General features: G+C 38.1%; 1 protein-coding gene across 2 annotated transcripts in view; it reads right to left on the minus strand.

Moving 5' to 3' along the window:
• Nucleotides 1–4,736: 4,736 nt before the first annotated feature.
• LOC121294631 (interleukin-10 receptor subunit beta-like) overlaps nt 4,737–18,994 on the minus strand; it is a 15,934-nt gene continuing 1,676 nt past the window's right edge. Inside the window, exons 3-8 of one of the 2 annotated variants that reach the window (XM_041218548.1) lie at nt 14,443–14,566; nt 13,843–14,015; nt 11,869–12,050; nt 8,963–9,116; nt 7,344–7,468; nt 4,737–6,541 (exon numbers count right to left, since the gene is read on the minus strand). In XM_041218548.1, coding sequence (XP_041074482.1) covers nt 5,687–6,541; nt 7,344–7,468; nt 8,963–9,116; nt 11,869–12,050; nt 13,843–14,015; nt 14,443–14,566 — 1,613 coding nt within the window. In that variant the 3' untranslated portion in view covers nt 4,737–5,686. Of the gene's footprint in view, nt 6,590–7,343; nt 7,469–8,962; nt 9,117–11,868; nt 12,051–13,842; nt 14,016–14,442; nt 14,567–18,994 lie in introns of both variants that reach the window. The other variant, XM_041218538.1, reaches the window with a different exon arrangement.

Below are 18,994 nucleotides of genomic sequence, written 5' to 3' on the forward strand. Positions count from 1 at the left end.
AGGAAGAAACAGACAAGTGCTGCAGGGCAAAAAGATGATGCAGCGCTTTGATTTGAATAATAAATGAAAATATTTAAATAAAAAACACTGCTCACAGAGCAAAAATAAAGCAGGTATACAAAAACAAAATAACAAACACAAAATAGGCTTTTATGCAGGTGGCCACCTTTTGCATGAGGTTTCTATTTCCACACTGGCAGAGGACAAGATGCCTAATCTCTCCTCTGCCAGAAACAAATAACAAACAAAACAATTGGCTACACCATCATATATAAATACAATAAATCATAACAATAATAATAATAATAATAATATTAATAATAATGCAACAAAACAAATACAAAATAATAAACTGCACAGGGGCGGAGGGGTACCCCATTCTAAAAAATAAACAAACATGTACAGGGCTCCTCACCCTGTTACACAGGGGTTCGCAGGTACACATGCGGAACAATATAAAATGAAGACTGCTATTGCTATATAAGACGCAAATGCGTACCCTTAGTATATTTTTAACAGCAAATATTTATAATAAAGGCAGTGACGGTGCTCACCATTAAAAGGTGAGCTATACACACCTTACTTAAGGAAAGCAATTCTAAATTGCTCGCTCGCTCACTCAGCAAGCGAAACAAAAAACATTTGTAACTTAATTTTGCTTATAGATTTTTAAATAAAATGTTTTAATTTGCAAAGTATTCACTGCCCCCACTGTGTTTTGATTGGCTGGGTGAATGATTCGCTATTTGATGTGCATTAGCCCAGGCATGAGACCCGACTTCTAAATCACTAGGGCAGTCATTTTTGCCCTAGTGATAGCGGCTGCGCACATGTTTGCTAAATACGGCCCTATGTGTTAATGCTGATCGTCTTGTTTGTTCAGTAACTTGTTCACAGTGTGTGTTCATAATGTTTATTTAAAGCCTGTGCTGTTATTTTGATATGCTGAAGTAAAGCTGCTGAAAGTAATCTGACTGCATCTTTGTTTGATTTCTTCAACTCGTCATTCAAACCAGAGGACTGTTGCTACTGTGGCTACTGTATTGCCACTGACAGCAAACACTACTTTTGATTTATTTACTTGTGGTTTATTTGCTATGCTAAATTTAAAAAGACAGATAGTGAGGAAGAAGTGAGGAAGTATAATTAGCCTACATTGACAGACAATATTCAGAGGGCATGTAAGAACAAACATTTTCTATTAAAAAGCAGAAAAAAGGTCAAATACACCAATACTGTATTTACGTATTTTCGGGCAGATTGATTTGTAGTGATTAAACAAAGTTTTAAAGACAACATTCAAGGTCCTTTATCAGAGATTTAAACCTTTGTATTGAGCAATCAGGTTAAAGAAAATATCTGATCCATTTTCTAATACTCATTTATTAAATAAATACAGGGCGCATCAAGTGTAAAACTAGACAGTATTTCCAGGTGCACTTTACACTAGCGAGGGAGACTTGCTGTATTTTATGATTTCCATTACATGAGAGTAGATGTTAAAACTTCATACTGATTTGAACTTGGCTCTCGCCAAGATAAGCACCAACTAAGACGTAGCTTTACAGTCAACTAATGTGATCCATCTGTGTCTCCATCCATTTGCATTTCCTTCCATCTGATGATGTAGATGTCTTTCTGTGTAATGCTGGCTCCACGGATCAGCACACACAATGGCAGAGATGCTGGCTCCGGGGATCAACCAGAGTGCAGTCTCCCCAGTGCATCTGCATGACAACCGTCTGGATTGAGCTAAGTAGGGTATATCTCTGGGGTCTTCAAGTGGGCACCTTCCATCTGCAGTGTTTCGTCGACTATCCCATGACTCCTAAAGAGGGCTCGGCAGTGATTCTGGCATCCCAGCATCAGCCCCCTTCGTCCCCTACTCAACTCAACCCAGCATACTTACCCATACATCAGCATTTCTTTCTTTCTATTGTGCATGAGATCCCCAACCAGAATTTTTCCATATCAACCACAGCCTGTTGCTCCTCCTCTCTGCTGCTTCAGATAAGTTCTTCACTGTGCGACGCAACTCTTGGCCACTGAATTCGACGTCTCTGAGAAACCGGGTTGTAGAGTGTGCCACAAATCCTCGACAACCCACCTCCACTGGATAAACTCGGACTCTCCATCCTCGCTGTTCCGCTTCAGCAGCTAGTTGAGCATACTGCAGTTTATTCCTTTCAAACAGCTCATCTACAGCATCCTCCCATGGCACTGTTAACTCTACCAGGTGAACAAGGCGTGCTGATCCAGACAACAAGAAAATATATGGTCGAAGGTTAGTGGTGGCAATCTCAGGTGGAAAAATAAGCCGTTGAACAACATCTGCCACCATTTTCCAGTCTCTAGCAGCTTCCAGTTGTCCTGGGCAAGGCTTGGTTTTAACACCTTTTCTCAGCGGTTGCTCTCTTGGGTGGAGGAATATTGTCTTTTGTGCCTAATGTTTTGATGGAACTGGTGGCAACTTATTGGTCATATTACGCTTGTCTTCTAATGTTAAGGCAAAACATCACAGCACCTGGTCATGACACCAAGTAAACTGTCCTTGGCTAAGACCCACCTTACATCCTGTCAAAATGTGTCTTAATGTTGTCAGTGATGAACACAAAGGACATGAGGGATTCTCACCCACCCAGAGGTTTAGGTTCTATAATGAACGAAGAACATCATATGCTGACCTGATGAGGAAACTGATCCTGCTCTGTTCCATTGTCCATAGGTCTTGCAGGCCGATCTTGCGCTGTTCTACACACTCCCATCTCATCCATTCTCCCTGCTTGGCCTGGGAAATGGCCTTTATACTTTAATGAGGATACAAAGCTATTTCCAGTACAATGCTATAGATTAAAAATAGATTTAAAACATACGCATTTCACTTGAAAAATAAGTGGATCTTGAATTAAAAGAAATGAATAATAATAATAATAATAATAATAATAATAATAATAATAATAATAAAATAATAATAATAATAATAATAATAATAATAATAATAATAATAATAATTTTTAAAATAAGCAAAAAACCAAAAGACTTGAATCACGGTGCAGATGAGATGGGGCGTTCCTGCTGGAACAATTTCGATTTGTTTCCTTTGTGATGCTGTGTTTCTCACCACATGCTGCTCTCACTCGCTTTCCTTCCCCCTCTCACATGGGTAGATGATACCTACCTCTCTTGTGGTTTCTCTGAAATGATATCAGAGGGGGAGATTGTTTCGGTTTCTACTGCAGCAAATATATCACATACAGAGATCCTCTGATAAAAATTAGCTCTTGGCAAAGTGTAAAGAGGCTGATTTTCAAACAACGATCCATGGACAGGGACCACAGCTCTGATCACACATCTAGGTATAGCAAACACACAACTGGGCTCACAGAGCACCTTGTCATGGCAGGACATTGAGGATCTTTTCATTTCAATTTTATTTAAATATCAATAATATATAATACTTAAATGGTGTTCAGTAGGTGGCAGGTAAAATCTCTCAATGGGTTTACTAGAGCTCCCTTCTTTATTGTCCAACTTCAGATCCAGTAATTATATTAAACTGATTGTTCCCAGGGCATCAGCAGTTTTTGGTTTTCACTCATTTCAGTTTGCAGCAGCCAGTGACTGGAATGACTTTCAGCAAACGTTAAAATTACAGTGGTTCATACCTTAGGTTGCTTGTAACAGTAGGGGTCGACTCATTGCTGACTGACATCTGTACCTGCTAAGCTGCTGCTGAGTTTTGTTTTTTAAGATTGATTATGTTTTTTGGTTTTGTTGTATTTACTTCTTATTTACTGTGTTTTATGTTGTTTGCTGTGGTGTTGTGAGCCTCTTGCCAGGTCGTCATTGTAAATTTGTTCTCAGCTGATTCATCTGAATAAATAAAGGTTTTGATTGAAGTCACCAAGTCCCCCTTTGATGGTTTTTCATTTCAATACGTGTGGGGTCCAGTTTTTAAATCATACCTTATCTACCAGAGCCACCTCCATACCATGTCCTGGCTTCTTTATTAGGACCTGTACCTAATATCAGGTCAAGCCCCCATTTGCCCTAGTATCAGGTTAAAACACAGTGCTGGAATGTGTCTTGTCCACACACATAAAATGGCAAATGAAATACACAGTAATATTAAGGTAGACCTTCGATGAACAAGAAAATAAATATGTTTTAGATATCATGGTAAAACCTGAAGAAGGTTCAATTGAGACTGGCCTCTTCTGTAAACCTACTGACATGAACCAGTATTTACACATGTGCTCTACACATCCAATACACACTAAAAGGGCAATCCCAAAGGGTCTAGGAATAAGAATATGAAGAATATGCTCAAAAGAAAGTGAGCACTTGACCAGTCAAAGACATGACATAAATGATGTTAAGTTTGTAGTATTAGAACAGCTAAAATTAGAGAATGCGACATATAGAAGAATAAAAGAAAGTAAATGGATAGACTGAACATGATTATGCCAGTGGGGCTGAACAGAAAATAATTAATTAATTAACTCCAATAAATATATAACATTTAAATAAATAAATAAACAAACAAAATTCATTCCAAAGTTGTGCATGCTGATGCGCTGAGGAGGTCAATTCAAGGCTGATCCTCAAAGCCAACATAGCATGACAATATAAAAGTTTATATAAAATAATGTTAATTAGAATTAATACAGATAAAAGATATAAATAAAAATGATGTCACGATATATAGAACACCACTACATCATGTAAGAATAAATCATGGATTTGAATATAAACAATAACAAGTAGTTGCCATGCTGTCAAAAACCTATAAATACCTCCAGTACTTTGATTGAAACACACCCTCCCTTGAGAAAGATATGTACAACATATAGAAACATTTGGTAGTTGGCTCTTTGAGCTAATGATAGAGATAGATAGAGAGATATAGAGATAGACAGAAAAAATATCAGTTGTTAACAGCTTCCTTGCAAATAAACAAAGTCACTGCTGGAAGACATCTGTCAGCCAGGTTTTTGAAAGTTAATGATCAAAACATACTGTAGACGCACAATACATTAAAACATGGCAAATACAGTATAATACATTCATGAGGCTATAAACTGATTCAGCTCTAAATAAATTTCTTCAGAAAGTCCCGCTAATCTGTTACTTCAGGACCGGATTATGAGAAATGGATGGAGGTGTGAATACAGTGTGATGAAAGATTCCAGGCAAAGAGGGCGTTTAGAAATGTTTAGAATAGTTCCTATCTGTCGTGCATCACATGATTAACTACTGCAATTATTACTGATGGTTAATAACTGGCAGTAGCTTTCTGACTGGCTGAGTTGTTTTTAAAAATCTGAATATTACTTAGTAATAATGTTGAGGTAGTCAAGCGAGACGAGGTTTGGGCAGTGGTATGTGAATGCAGATGATTTCAATGAAGCAGGTTCCATATGATCGCCCTTTTCAAAAGGTCCAAGTTCTTCAATGTATCGAGTACAGTGGTGAACACAGAACATTTCACTCAATTGAATACGCTTCCCATACTTATGGAATGCACTGTATTACAACTGGAAGCTGGGGTGGAAAAAATTGCTGAGACATTGTCTTAGTTGGAGTACCCTGGTTGAACAGTAAATCATTAAAACAGGACACTCTTTGGCGTTTTACTAATTTTTACAGACAGAAAAAGCAATGAGCAAGCCATTTAGGGGCACACTCACATCCCCCAGTCTTGGAATTGAAAGGTGTTCAGTCTAACTGACCCCAACACTACCCCTGTCCTGGGGGAATACTCAGAGGGAAAAGGGCGCCATTCATACCCGCTTGCATGGGCTGGGTCCCCCAAAACTGTGCTGGACTGGCTCTCCCCACACGTCTCTGATTCAGGTACCCTAGAATCCATCTGGTACATCTCAGAGGCCTGTGAAACCGTCAGCACAGGGCTGGAGTCCAGCTGAGGGAGAGTGAGGGTGAGCTGCTGTTTTTTACTGCTAGGGGTGTCTTCCCCATCTCTACTGCAATGAAAACTTCCAGGCTGCACTTTGGCACTATTCTCAGCAGCAGAGGCACGGGATATGCCTCCTAGGAACAGCTCCACCCCCTTGGTGGCTGACAGTTTCACAGAGTAAAGAGGGATATCGATCAGGGGTCTGGCGTCTAAACCAGGGCCAGCTGGCTGCTCTTTGACTTCTGCTCTTAGCACTGGACTTTTCCTGAATTCGGACTCCTCAGCACTGACACTGCCCTGGGAGAGACTCTCTGTTCCATAGGGGCTTGTTTTAGAATAGAATTCAGATGCATTTGCTGTGGTGCTCAGCTGCTCTTCAGAATAGCCCTCCTCATGTGTGTAGTCTGGATCCCTGCTTTGTCCTGATGACAGGACGCTCCCAGTAAAGGCCCCATTCTCCAGGAGTGTCTCATAGAAGCCATTGCTGTGGTAGCAGACCTCCCCACTGTCTGCTTGTCTGGGGTCACTTGAGATTTCCTGGATGCCCAGTAAGGCAGTCCCGGAGCCCGAGCCAGGGGCGGAGAGGAACGAGATGTTATCTCCCACCGGATCCCACTCCATGCTCTTGGGGGAGAGGTTTACAAACAAATCATTTTTTACTATGAGAATCTCCTGGTGGGTAAAATGAGAAAAGTTAGATTCACAGCTTGTCGGACATCTGGCAGAAATGGTTCCACAGTATGCCAGTGGAGTAAATTTTTTAAAAAGCCAGGTGCTATCACATTCTAACACTTGCTGCCTTCTTGCTGGCTGATCAAAGAATGCATTCCTTGTAAAAGTAAATAAGAGACAATTATTTGAATTTGATTCAGTTATGCATAAAGTCCTGCATATGTTTCATGAAATAAAAAATGTCATATGCCGACAATACGTCACAAAGGACCACCCCATTTCTTTAATGTTGTGATCTGTATCCACGGGACCCTTTTAGCTCTCATGTATACTGAGGAAACAACTGCTTTATTGATCAGACACTACTCAGATGTTAACTAAAGTTAAGAAATATTTTTGCACAAAACAAAACCTATTAACACCCCTATCATACACCCCTGCATTTAAAAGCTCCGTTAAGATCTGTCAGGTTGAGCATTTAAATTGGGAGTAGTCACTGAATTGTAGACATGATGCTGCATACCTCTGGCTGTTTTTGTTTTTATGATGGATGCGTCTGTAGGTAAACAGACTTAGACGGCACTGTAGATGTCTGCTGCTACAGTTATCTTTAGCCGCACTGATATTATCACCACCTTGTTTCAATTTCATCACTGCATGACTTTGTGTGTGTTCTGTATTGTGGGCATGTGTAATCTACATGTCTATCTGGACTGGAGTCAGGTATAATCCACTGAGCCAGTTTGATACTTACCAAGGTTTTTGGAATCTGAAGTTCTGAACGTCTGGGGAAGATGTACTGTCGGAAGAACACGACAACAGCCACAGCCAGGAAAAAAAGTATCACAGGTACAACGCTCAGAAGTAGGAGCAAAGACACTGGAAGAAACAATAAGAAAACGCATTAATGATGGACTGAAAAGATCAAACATAGAAGAATAAAAACTGCAAAATAAATTGTTCCACACCAGTATGGGTTTCAAGTGCTTTTTTTATGTACTGGATTCTGCCTGGGTTTGACCGATCGCCCCACCCCAACTTTTTTCATTTCCGTTTTTTAATAACCATGCGCAAATAATGACTGTGGGGAAATATCGCGGCTCACGTAAACAGAAAACTACCTAGAAGTATCTCTGTGCATTTAATGATTCAGGGTTAGGGGTAGGGTTATCTTCAGTTCAGATAAGACGTGGAGTTCTGTGGTTTCGGATCAGACGAGACAAACTCCGCAGTCTGATTGATTTCCTGTTGTATGCTACAATCCATATTTTTGATTTTTTTTGTTTGTTTTACACACTGCAAGAGCTTGTAACTAGTAAATCCCAGAACTAGTAAAACAGCAGAAAACACTTTGGTTTAGTCATCAAAATGTTCCTGCCCAAGACTGTCCTGGGAATTAGCAGTTAGCAGTGGGTCAGATTAGAGGTCTTCACGAGTCTACCCGGACCCGAGGACCCGAGACCTGCCCTGTACCAAACAGGTTTTCAGGTGCAAAATTGTCACATAACACTTGGTTGGGTCGGGTCCGATTTTGTTTACTCAGTAACGCACAAACTGTCGATTGCTATTAAAAGAGGCTCTTTGGTATTAAAAATCATTTATAATTACTGTTATATGGATTGGCTTCCACAAGACATGGCTTGCAGAGCGCAACAGCAGACACGTGATCCATATCGAAGGAGTTTCTTTTCATTCTTAAAAGTCGAGAAATAGATCTGTTTATGAACAATGTGAAAAAAAAAAAACTTATGAATAATGAAATCAATGAATAAAAGCTCACAGAAAAATGCAAGTCTACGATGTGGGAATCATTTGTTTTTATTGTGGACAAAGAAGGAAAACAAGTTTTGCAAAACACAAATTTTCCATCTCAATTCCATTTGCTCTTGTGTTAATTTTGTAATAAAATCATGCATTTACGAGATCGTACTTCAGTTAATTTGTTTTTCAGATAATGTATTTATCTTTGTACCTTTTACACAAACATATTATATATTTAATTTTACAAGTTCATGATGGAATAAACACTGTCTGTAGTTCAGCCAGATTTCCAGGTTGTCTGGAATAAACACGGCTTTAATGATGTATCTAGACAGTGCATATACTAAGCTGGGGAAAGGAAAAGCGTGCCACTGTTTTTTTCGGGCCGGGTCGGATCCGGGTCTAATAACAAGAATTTTACATCGGGTCGGGTCAGGTAAATAATTGTCAGTTCGTGGTCGGGTTGGGTTGATTAATTAGGACCCATGAAGACCTCTATGTCAGATGCACTGAGCTTAGTGAAGGAAATTTCTCCACTAGTACACTGAAACAAATGATGTGGACAACCCTGCTATAGCCATTATTATTGTGAATTAGCCTGTATCCTCTTACCTGATGGGCCCTGCTCTGTTATCAGGGAGACACACTCTTTATGAGACCAGTCACTGTCTTTGTAAGCTGAGATCATGGATATAATGCAGTACCGGTCTTTGGGATTCAAGTCATCAAAAGTATAGGTCATGTTGTCTGAAATATTCGTCAGCACCTTCTCCAAAAAAATAAATAAGTAAATAAATAAATAACTTCTTTATCACAAAATTTAAGATAGCCACTACTATTACATTTTAATTACAGTTTCTCTAAACTGACAGTACCAGTCAGTAAATACTTGAAAAATTGTGTGTAGCTATGTAATGCTAACCCTTCATAAAATGCAACCCCCCCCCCCCCCCCAAAAAAAAAATATCAGGCTGAAATTTTAACCAGATAAATAAGCACATTATATACATTTAAAATGCAGAGACCAGTACATTATTAACACATGGCAACCTTTCAAAATGAAGTTCCACTGAAAATGTTTGAACAAAGAAGTGCTAAAATTAATAACAACAACCAAAATGGCCACCAGAGTTGGTGTAAATTCCTGTTTTTCAATTCCAATTCAATTTCCATCATTGATCAAAATTGTAACAAGCAGCATTCTGTTAAAATAAGCTTCTCACCATAGCAACTCATTGCTTAAATTGAAGTCATTGCTAACAGTCAATTATATTAGCTTCAAAATGAAAGCAGTTGAACAATCACAACAATTATTATGCCTTCGAAGGAACTGGAATTGGAAGTTGATTTTAAAAATTGAAAAACAGGAATTGACTCCAACCCTGATGGCCTCCGCAGGGTAACAATGCGTTCCTCTGTGAAACATCTGTGCTACCCTTCCAGGGAGAGGGTTGTTCATTTTGTTTTGTGGTACAATAAGGACAGTGAAGTCATAATTAAAATGTAAATCTTGGGGATAATGTAATTTCAGATATTTACAGCAAATACAAACTTTTCCATTCATCAAATGCCAGGAGAGATTCCTTAAACAATTAGACTGAGAAGCATGGTATGTTAACAGTGTGCAACGATATTAATTATATATATATATATATAATATATATATTATATATATATCATAATATCTATAATATATATATATATATATATATATATATATATATATACACACATACACACACACACACACAGTACTGTGCAAAAGTTTTAGGCAGGTGTGAAAAAATGCTGTAAAGTAAGAATGCTTTCAAAAATAGACATGTTAATAGATTATATTTATCAATTAACTAAATGCAAAGTGAGTGAACAGAAGAAAAATCTAAATCAAATCCATATTTGGTGTGACCACCCTTTGCCTTCAAAACAGCATCAATTCTTCTAGGTACACTTGCACAAAGCCAGGGATTTTGTAGGCATATAGTCAGGTGTATGATTAAACAATTATACCAAACAGGTGCTAATGATCATCAATTCAATATGTAGGTTGAAACACAATCATTAACTGAAACAGAAACAGCTGTGTAGGAGGAATAAATCTGGGTGAGGAACAGACAAATTCAGCTAACAAGGTGACGTTGCTGAAGACAGTTTACTGTCAAAAGTCATACACCATGGCAAGACTGAGCACAGCAACAAGACACAAGGTAGTTATACTGCATCAGCAAGGTCTCTCCCAGTTAGAAATTTCAAGGCAGACAGGGGTTTCCAGATGTGCTGTCCCAGCTCTTTTGAAGAAGCAAAGAAACGGGCAACGTTGAGGACCGTAGACTCGGTGGTCGGCCAAGGAAACTTACTGCAGCAGATGAAAGACACATCATGCTTACTTCCCTTCGCAATCGGAAGATGTCCAGCAATGCCATCAGCTCAGAATTGGCAGAAAACAGTGGGACCCTGGTACACCCATCTACTATCCAGAGAAGTCTGGTCAGAAGTGGCCTTCATGGAAGACTTGCAGCCAAAAAGCCATACCTCTGATGTGAAAACAAGGCCAAGCGACTCAACTATGCATGAAAACACAGGAACTGGGGTGCAGAAAAATGGCAGCAGGTGCTCTGGACTGATGAGTCAAAATTTGAAATATTTGGCTGAAGCAGAAGGCAGTTTATTCGCCGAAGGGCTGGAGAGCAGTACATGAATGAGTGTCTGCAGGCAACAGTGAAGCATGGTGGAGGTTCCTTGCAAGTCTGGGGCTGCATTTCTGCAAATGGAGTTGGGGATTTGGTCAGAATTAATGGTCTCCTTAATGCTGAGAAGTACAGGCAGATACTTATCCATCGTGCAATACCATCAGGGAGGCATCTGATTGGCCCCAAATTTATTCTGCAGCATGACAACGACCCCAAAGTCATTAAGAACTATCTTCAGCATAAAGAAGAACAAGTAGTCCTGGAAGTGATGGTATGGCCCCCACAGAGCCCTGATCTCAACATCATCGAGTTTGTCTGGGATTACATGAAGAAAGAGAAGCAACTGAGGCTGCCTAAATCCACAGAAGAACTGTGGTTAGTTCTCCAAGATGTTTGGGCCAACCTACCTGCTGAGTTCCTTCAAAAACTGTGTACAAGTATACATAGAAGAATTGATGCTGTTTTGAAGGCAAAGGGTGGTCACACCAAATATTGATTTGATGTAGATTTTTCTTCTGTTCACTCACTTTGCATTTTGTTAATTGATAAATATAAACTATTAACATGTCTATTTTTGAAAGCATTCTTACTTTACAGCATTTTTTCACACCTGCCTAAAACTTTTGCACAATACTGTGTGTGTGTGTGTGTGTGTGTGTCTATATATATATATATATATATATATATATATATATATATATATATATATATATATATCTATATATATTTAAGCAATACAGAAGCACACACACTTTCTCAAATAGAATACATTTTGGAAACTCAAAACGTATGATTGTTCTTTGGTGACACTGTACATGAATTAGAAATTACCGTGCTTTGTATAGTGTTGTCATCAATGCGGAGCTGGATTGTGCACTTCAGAGTAAAGAAGTGGCGAATTGTTTTTAACTGCAAGCTGTTCTCGTGTTTGAAAGGAGTCCGTGGGAGGTGAACGTCAACACGGATCGATCTCCCCTGGGCAGAGAGGAAGACGGTAGGGGGGCTGACCGTAGCTGTGTGGAGGAGAGGAGATGAAGTTAAAGAGGGTTAGGACCTGCTAGACTGATGGGGTCCTGCTGCTGGAGGTAGATGGCATGAAAGAAATATGATAGTAGCGGGGTTCTGAAAAATATAGTGTTGCTACAACTGCTTAAATAACGTACATTGTTATTTTCACTGTTAACATCCTGACAACTTTTTACACTTATTTTACAGTCAGCTTCAAGTTTAAAGATATAAGTGTAAAAAGTTGTCAGGATGTTAACAATGAAAAGAAAAAAATAGTTATTTAATCACTTCAACTCCAGATGTAAAAATGAAACCCCTTCCGAGGTACCAGGTTTTGAAAATAATACCAGTAATGTTTTCAAACCTATAATTGCTATAAAATGGTAACATATGATGAATAAAACACAAATAAAACAACCTAAACTGTGTTTTTCATTAACCCTTTGTGCTCCTGTGTACTACATACCTATGTTCAATATTGAGATAAAAACAGATTTTTTTAATTTTTTTTTTTTATTTGAACATGAAAACAAAAACACTGCTAATAACACTAAAAAAAACAATAATAAACAGTAAACAGTAACTATCAAATAAAAATCAGACAACATCAAAACGTGTGCCATTATCGACTGTGCCATTTATTGCAATGTTCAATACAACAGAACCCGAGGTTGCCTTCGCAACCACTGCACATTTTTCTTGTGTCTTGTTTTCATTTTCGTAGCAGACCCTGCACCTTTTTTTGCAGTCTCTGCTTCCCTTGTGTTGGAGGGATAGTCACAAATGTGTGTAGGGCTACTTTGCGCAGGCATTGTGATGGTTCTGGCTGCCGCAGACGCCTGCTTTATTGCCTTGTACCCAGTACTGTGTTTTGATAATATTTCATCACAACACTGCCATTTCAAAACAAACAGCTTCCGTTTTGCAATTGGCTTACCTGTAAAGTAAGCTCATGCTCTTTTGTTTGTACTGTCACAAAGGTAGGTGATTAGTTTTTCAGGAACAAAAGCCAAAAAGCACTCCAACGAAGAATGCAAACTCTCAAGTTCCACGGACGGGTGTACATCTGTATAAACAGGTGCGAAATCAAATGATGGAAGTCTGCCATCATGGTAGGGATCAGTAATAAACACTCAGTCCCCTGCTGTTCTTGGTTCCACATCCTCTGCATCATCACTGCTGAGTGACAAGTCAGCATCACTGTCGCTGGTATCGAAATCCTCCGAACCAACTTCGAAATCTTCATCGCGAAAATGTCGCTCTCCATGTATGTTGCCATGTTTAGCTTTTGCTAAAAACTACGTAAACTACAACTAAACAAGTAAAACTAATAACACAAAATTCCTGTTTTTCAATTCCAATTCCATTTGCCATCATTGATCAAAATTGCAATTAGCAGTATTCTGTTAAAATAAGCCTCTCACAGTGGCAACATATTACTTAAATTGAAGTCGCTATTAAGCAATTGGCTTCAAATGAAAGCAGTTGAACAATCACAATTATTAGGTCTCTAAAATGTCAATTCCAATTGGAATTCCTTACAGAATGAAACCTGGAATGTTAGACTGAGAAATCACTCATAGAATAGAATGGGAAACTTGACGTACGCGCGTACAGCATGGTACTGTCAGTGGGTTTTCATTTGACATACGTGTGTACGTCCTGGTATTGACGTGGTTAAGCAGTTGCAGCAACATGTAGGGATGTGTAATGCTATATTTTTCGGAACCCTTCTATTTACTCTAAGGGGATGAAAAGAAGATAGAAAGATGAAAGGGTTAAGGGATGAAAACTTACTGTCTTGATATGGATTAAATTGCAGATAATCTGTCCAGTTTGAACTGTTCCCATTCCAAGTGGCTCTCACCCTTATAAAGTACAATGCAGAGGTGTCTTCACATGTCAGGGAAAGGTCACAATGTGTGGAGGGCACAGAAATGCAGCCATCAACTTGAATATACTGATCCTCTCTGTAGGAAGGAGTACATATAAAATGAATAGTGATCAAACCTGGTCTGGAACTCTGCTATAAAACAATGACTTTGGAACTCAATAATAACACACATGCTGTGCTTGTATTATTATTGCCTGCTACTGTTTGTGTTTTCTTGCTAAACCCTAATGTAGACAAGGCCTCAGTCTCAAAAAAAAAATAAAGAAAACGTAGCTCTACTAGAAGAAAAACAGAATCCCAGGACATCCCTAGACATGATTTATACAGTATTCTAGTCAGTGAGATCAGGTGTGCAACACCCTGATAATGAATATAAACTGCACAAAAAGAGTGGACAAGGAGTTGTATGCCACGCTTACTGATGTTAAACTTCAACAGATCTCCCAGGAATGCTCCGTGATTTAACACGGAGAATCGGGCTGGAGCCTCATAAACTTACTTACTTTAATTTCCTGATCTCCACAGTGTAGTTTGTGTCAGCAGGATGTCCGGGTGCAGGTTCCCAATGCAGGACAGCGAAAAGGTTCTCAGAAAGCAATTTTATATTGGAAGGAGGGAGCAGCCAACCTGATGGGAGATGCAGATAAACAATCAGGTCTCACAGCAAGATTACTAGACTGCCTTGATGGTTAGCTTAGGCACTAAATGCCAAACGCGACTGGGTCACCCATGATTACATTTCATCCAATTTGCTCCCGATTTCAGAATTTCAAGATTACGTCCACAGGTTTCAGCAGAGTGAAGTATAGTTAACTCTAGCTCTGCACATTGAAATGGCTTTTTGAGAGACTTCACGCTTCTGCAGTTGCTGTGGAGGGAAGTGGCACACTACTGTGCTTTAAAAGAAGACTCATTTGTGTCACTCTAATGACAGGAGCTTGCAAATTGCTTTTATTGATGTCACCTGAGCGAAAACTGTGTCATATAATTCTGAGGCTGTCACATAATTCTGAATTCGTCAAGTAAACCAGGAATAGAGGAAAAACAACAGCTAACGCACAGGTACAGTATGTTATAACATGCACAGATGTGATACTGACAGGTTGAGAGTTAAGGTGGCAGTAATGTATCTGCAGAGAGTAAACATTTCCAATGATTCACTTGCACGCGCAGCTGTATTACAGGCAGCGCAGGAAAAACACCCTGAGAATCACCTGCGAAACTATTATATATGTCTTTTTGTGAAACAGAAAAAAAATGCTTTGGGTTAAACTTACTAAGTTCATGCTTTGCTTTTATTACACAAGCTTTAAAAAGAGATACAAAAGACCCCCACTGCACAGTTTGATCCATTCCTGGTTTTAATATGAGTTTAATAAAACACACCTTACCTATATACATTGTGGTTAATCAAGCTAGTAGCAAAACCTGGAATGGGTGAAACCGCATCCCTGTACTGTATTAATGTTTAAAAACCACAAATGGACGGATCACTTTTCTTATTTAAAGGGCTTCTACTTACAATGGAGTAATTCCTTACTAAAGCTTTTGTTTGCCTGTTAAAATAAAAAGTTTGCAAACGCTGAGCTGGAGATGAACCTCAGATCTGTGGAAGATACAAGTGTAAGGTCAGGACTGGTGACAGTACATGTCTGATTTCTTCAGAACGTGAGTCCCAATCAAATGACAATGTGCTTACATTCCATGGCAATTGTCTTGATATTTAAAAAGGAGGCTGCCCACTGATCTGCAGTCATCCTGATTGCTAAGCTATTGCAGCAGTAAGGCAGAAATCAAACTGGATGTTTAAAAATGTAAAAAAAAAAAAAAAAAAGTGTTGTTTTCCCAACATGACTGTAAATAATATTTGTTTTGTTGTGTTTTGAAAATAAAGTTTGTGTTAGATATGGTAGGGCTGGGAGGTTCCCTGCCTAATTGAAATCCAAGTGCAGCAGATGGCCAGGTGTTGATTGACTAATTGATTATCAACTAACACTGGCCACATGCCTTTAAATAGTGGCAGAAAAGCCAGTCTTTTGTTCTTCTTCATCTACCAGCCTGAAGCTTATCATGGTGTGTAAAACCAGGGTGAGTGAACCAAATATGCATGAAATAAATACGCGTGATCACCAGGTGTATACCGGGGTCATTGAAACCGAGGACCACCGTGTGTATACTGGGTTTCTTGGGATTCAGCAGGGATTCATTTAGGAGGAGGTTCCTGGTTTGGGACCTCCCTTTTAGTAAGAGCAATGCTAGGCTGATGTTTGGCAAACTTTTGTTTAGTAGCTGTTTAACCCACTGTGTTTTGTTCTTGCATTTTTATATAATTCCCATGTACATGTGTGTATGACACCTGCCTGTGTGGAAACTGCAACAAAACCTGGACGCCTGAGCAGTGTTTCAACGTCAACCTCTGTGTCTCTCTCGTTTATCAGTGGATACCCACACATAACAGAACACCGTTGCAGACCGATAAAGATATGTAGTTGTCTTTAGAGTCCTGTATAGATAAACTGTATGCTTTTCTTTCTGTCTAGTTTGCAAACCCCCTAACTTAGCAGCGGTGTTTGGAGTCAGTCACTTTTGTCAAATAAAATGGTGAAACACTGTTAGGTTGACAATGCAAAAATTGATGATGGCCCTAGCCGAAATGCTTGTCTAATAAACTATAGTTTCTTGATAGTTTTACCTTACAGTTGGAACATAGCACTTTCATGAGAGATGCACATGTCATACCCTCGTTCCTGGTAATCGCTCACATTGACACCGCACATTTCCTGTGTGGCTTTCTAACTTACACAGTGGAGAAACCGTTAAAGAACATTCAATCTGCAGACCTTTGACATTAAAACACCATCACGAATCAGAAAGTGCAACCCATACCACAAGGTTTTAATATGAAACAACTATGTTTATGTTGAAATCAGGTTCGGGCGAAAGCACACCTGTTTCAGCTGAATTTGCTCTGCAGTGCAGGGTATTCTATTAGACACTGCTGTGAAGAATAATAATAATAATAATAATAATAATAATAATAATAATAATAATAATAATAATAATAAATTCACTGCAGAGCAGTGAAACCTAGTAAGTACACAAACCAAACACTGAATATGTTAGGAAATAAATTCACGCATATTGTGGGTTATCTAGCCAACTTAGCGTGTTGGCACAGAACAAGCCTTAAGAGATGTCTATGTGCTTTGCTGTTTAGGATCACATTTTGACCATGTGTTCCACTGAATCAAATCCTATAAATGTCTGAATCACTCATTTTCCTTTTGAACCAAGGAAGGAGAAAGAGAAACTCAAATGGACTTTGCAGTGTGAAAATACTGTACTGAACGGTAACCCAACACCTTCAATAAGAAAAAGCTGCTTCCATTATGGAATAATCATTGACACTTCAAAATCATGTCACTGTCAAAAATAAAGAGCCAGTATCAAGATTACAATTGATTTTAGAAAGAAGAAAACAGAGTGTCATTGTCCTCCACTGATCAATGACAGTATCTGAATGACAGGTTACTTCTATTGTGGTGAGTAGGTAAATCTTGATTCCTGCATTCTTTTGAAAACAAGTCACAGTTATTTCAAGTAGTAGTTTGATGAGTGGAATTTGATTTCTAGGATGTAAATAAAAAATGCACATCAAAGATTCGCTCAGGTAACCCAGCAGGAGACAGGGAGCTCCGAAATGGAAAAATCACGATAACGGCAAAACTCAGCACTTCAAACAAGGTCAAATTGGTTATAATAATTGAAAAAAGAATGTGTTTACAACACTATGAAGTTCAAACTAGCCCTTATGGAAAAAACATATATATTTAATATATGGTAGAAAAGTATGATCCTTATATTTTTCATATATAGAAATTGACACATTTTTTATATATTTAAAATATAGGGGATATATTTAAAATATACTTTAGTCTGTAATCCATATATTTATTTTCTATGTTAAATATATGGTGCCCCATATATTTTCATTAATCTGTAATCAATATAAAATAAATATATAGATTACAGACTAAAATATATTTTAAATATAAAAAAGGGGCCCATTTTTATATATGAAAACTATAAGGATCATACTTTTCTACCACATATTACAAATATATATATATATATATATATATATATATATATATATATATATATATATATATATATATATATATATTCCATAAGACTCCATGACTTACTGAATTTTTAAATAAATATTATTAAAAGAATAAATAAAACAAATTATTTCAAAATGTGCATTTCGCTGACATTAGAACAGCAATTGCTTGAGGTTAGTCTCCTGGAATTAGCAGGGTGTTTGAGGATTCCAAAATGATCTGCTGATCTGGCCCTCTCCTGAGTATTTTAAAAGCAATACATCAGCCACAAATCTGCTTTAAATTAAATATTTCAAAACTGACATACTGCTCAAATGCAGACAATCAAGCCCCCACAAATATGCAGATATACTTATCACAAAATTAATAGGGAGATGAATATGAAACTAATACAATAAATAAGCAATAGATTCACTGGGTTTGCACATCACACTTCTTCCAGGTGGGGTTGCATAAAGCCTCAGCAGGCCAGTTTGCTTTTTTAAATGTCAGTGGGGAAATAACACTAACTTCAACAGAAGAATAGTCAGACAGCGACACCACTGTGATTATTTATTTTGTTTAAATAAAGGATATACTAATATACATACAGGACCTGATTACCAGATTACTAGCGATGTACTTGAAATTACAAGATATGTGGATCACTCGTTAACAAACAGTATTGGTCATTAACCTTTATCTAGTTGGGACTTTTGACTTCAACAATTAAACCAAAATTTTATAGAACAGAAGTTTAAAGACAAAAAATGTGGTTTGAATTTTAAAATTAGAACCAAGATAGTTTGTAAAAAATCCTGAACAATTAAAAAAAACAAATTGTGAATTACAAAAGACAAAAAAAAACTTTCACTGTAATATTTTGGGATAACCAAGATAAGAGTTTGTGAAAATTTAACAATTAAAAAAAGTCTAACAAAAAAGAACA

The sequence above is a fragment of the Polyodon spathula genome, chromosome 2 (assembly GCF_017654505.1).
Source record: "Polyodon spathula isolate WHYD16114869_AA chromosome 2, ASM1765450v1, whole genome shotgun sequence".
NCBI classification, from domain to species: Eukaryota; Metazoa; Chordata; class Actinopteri; order Acipenseriformes; family Polyodontidae; genus Polyodon; species Polyodon spathula.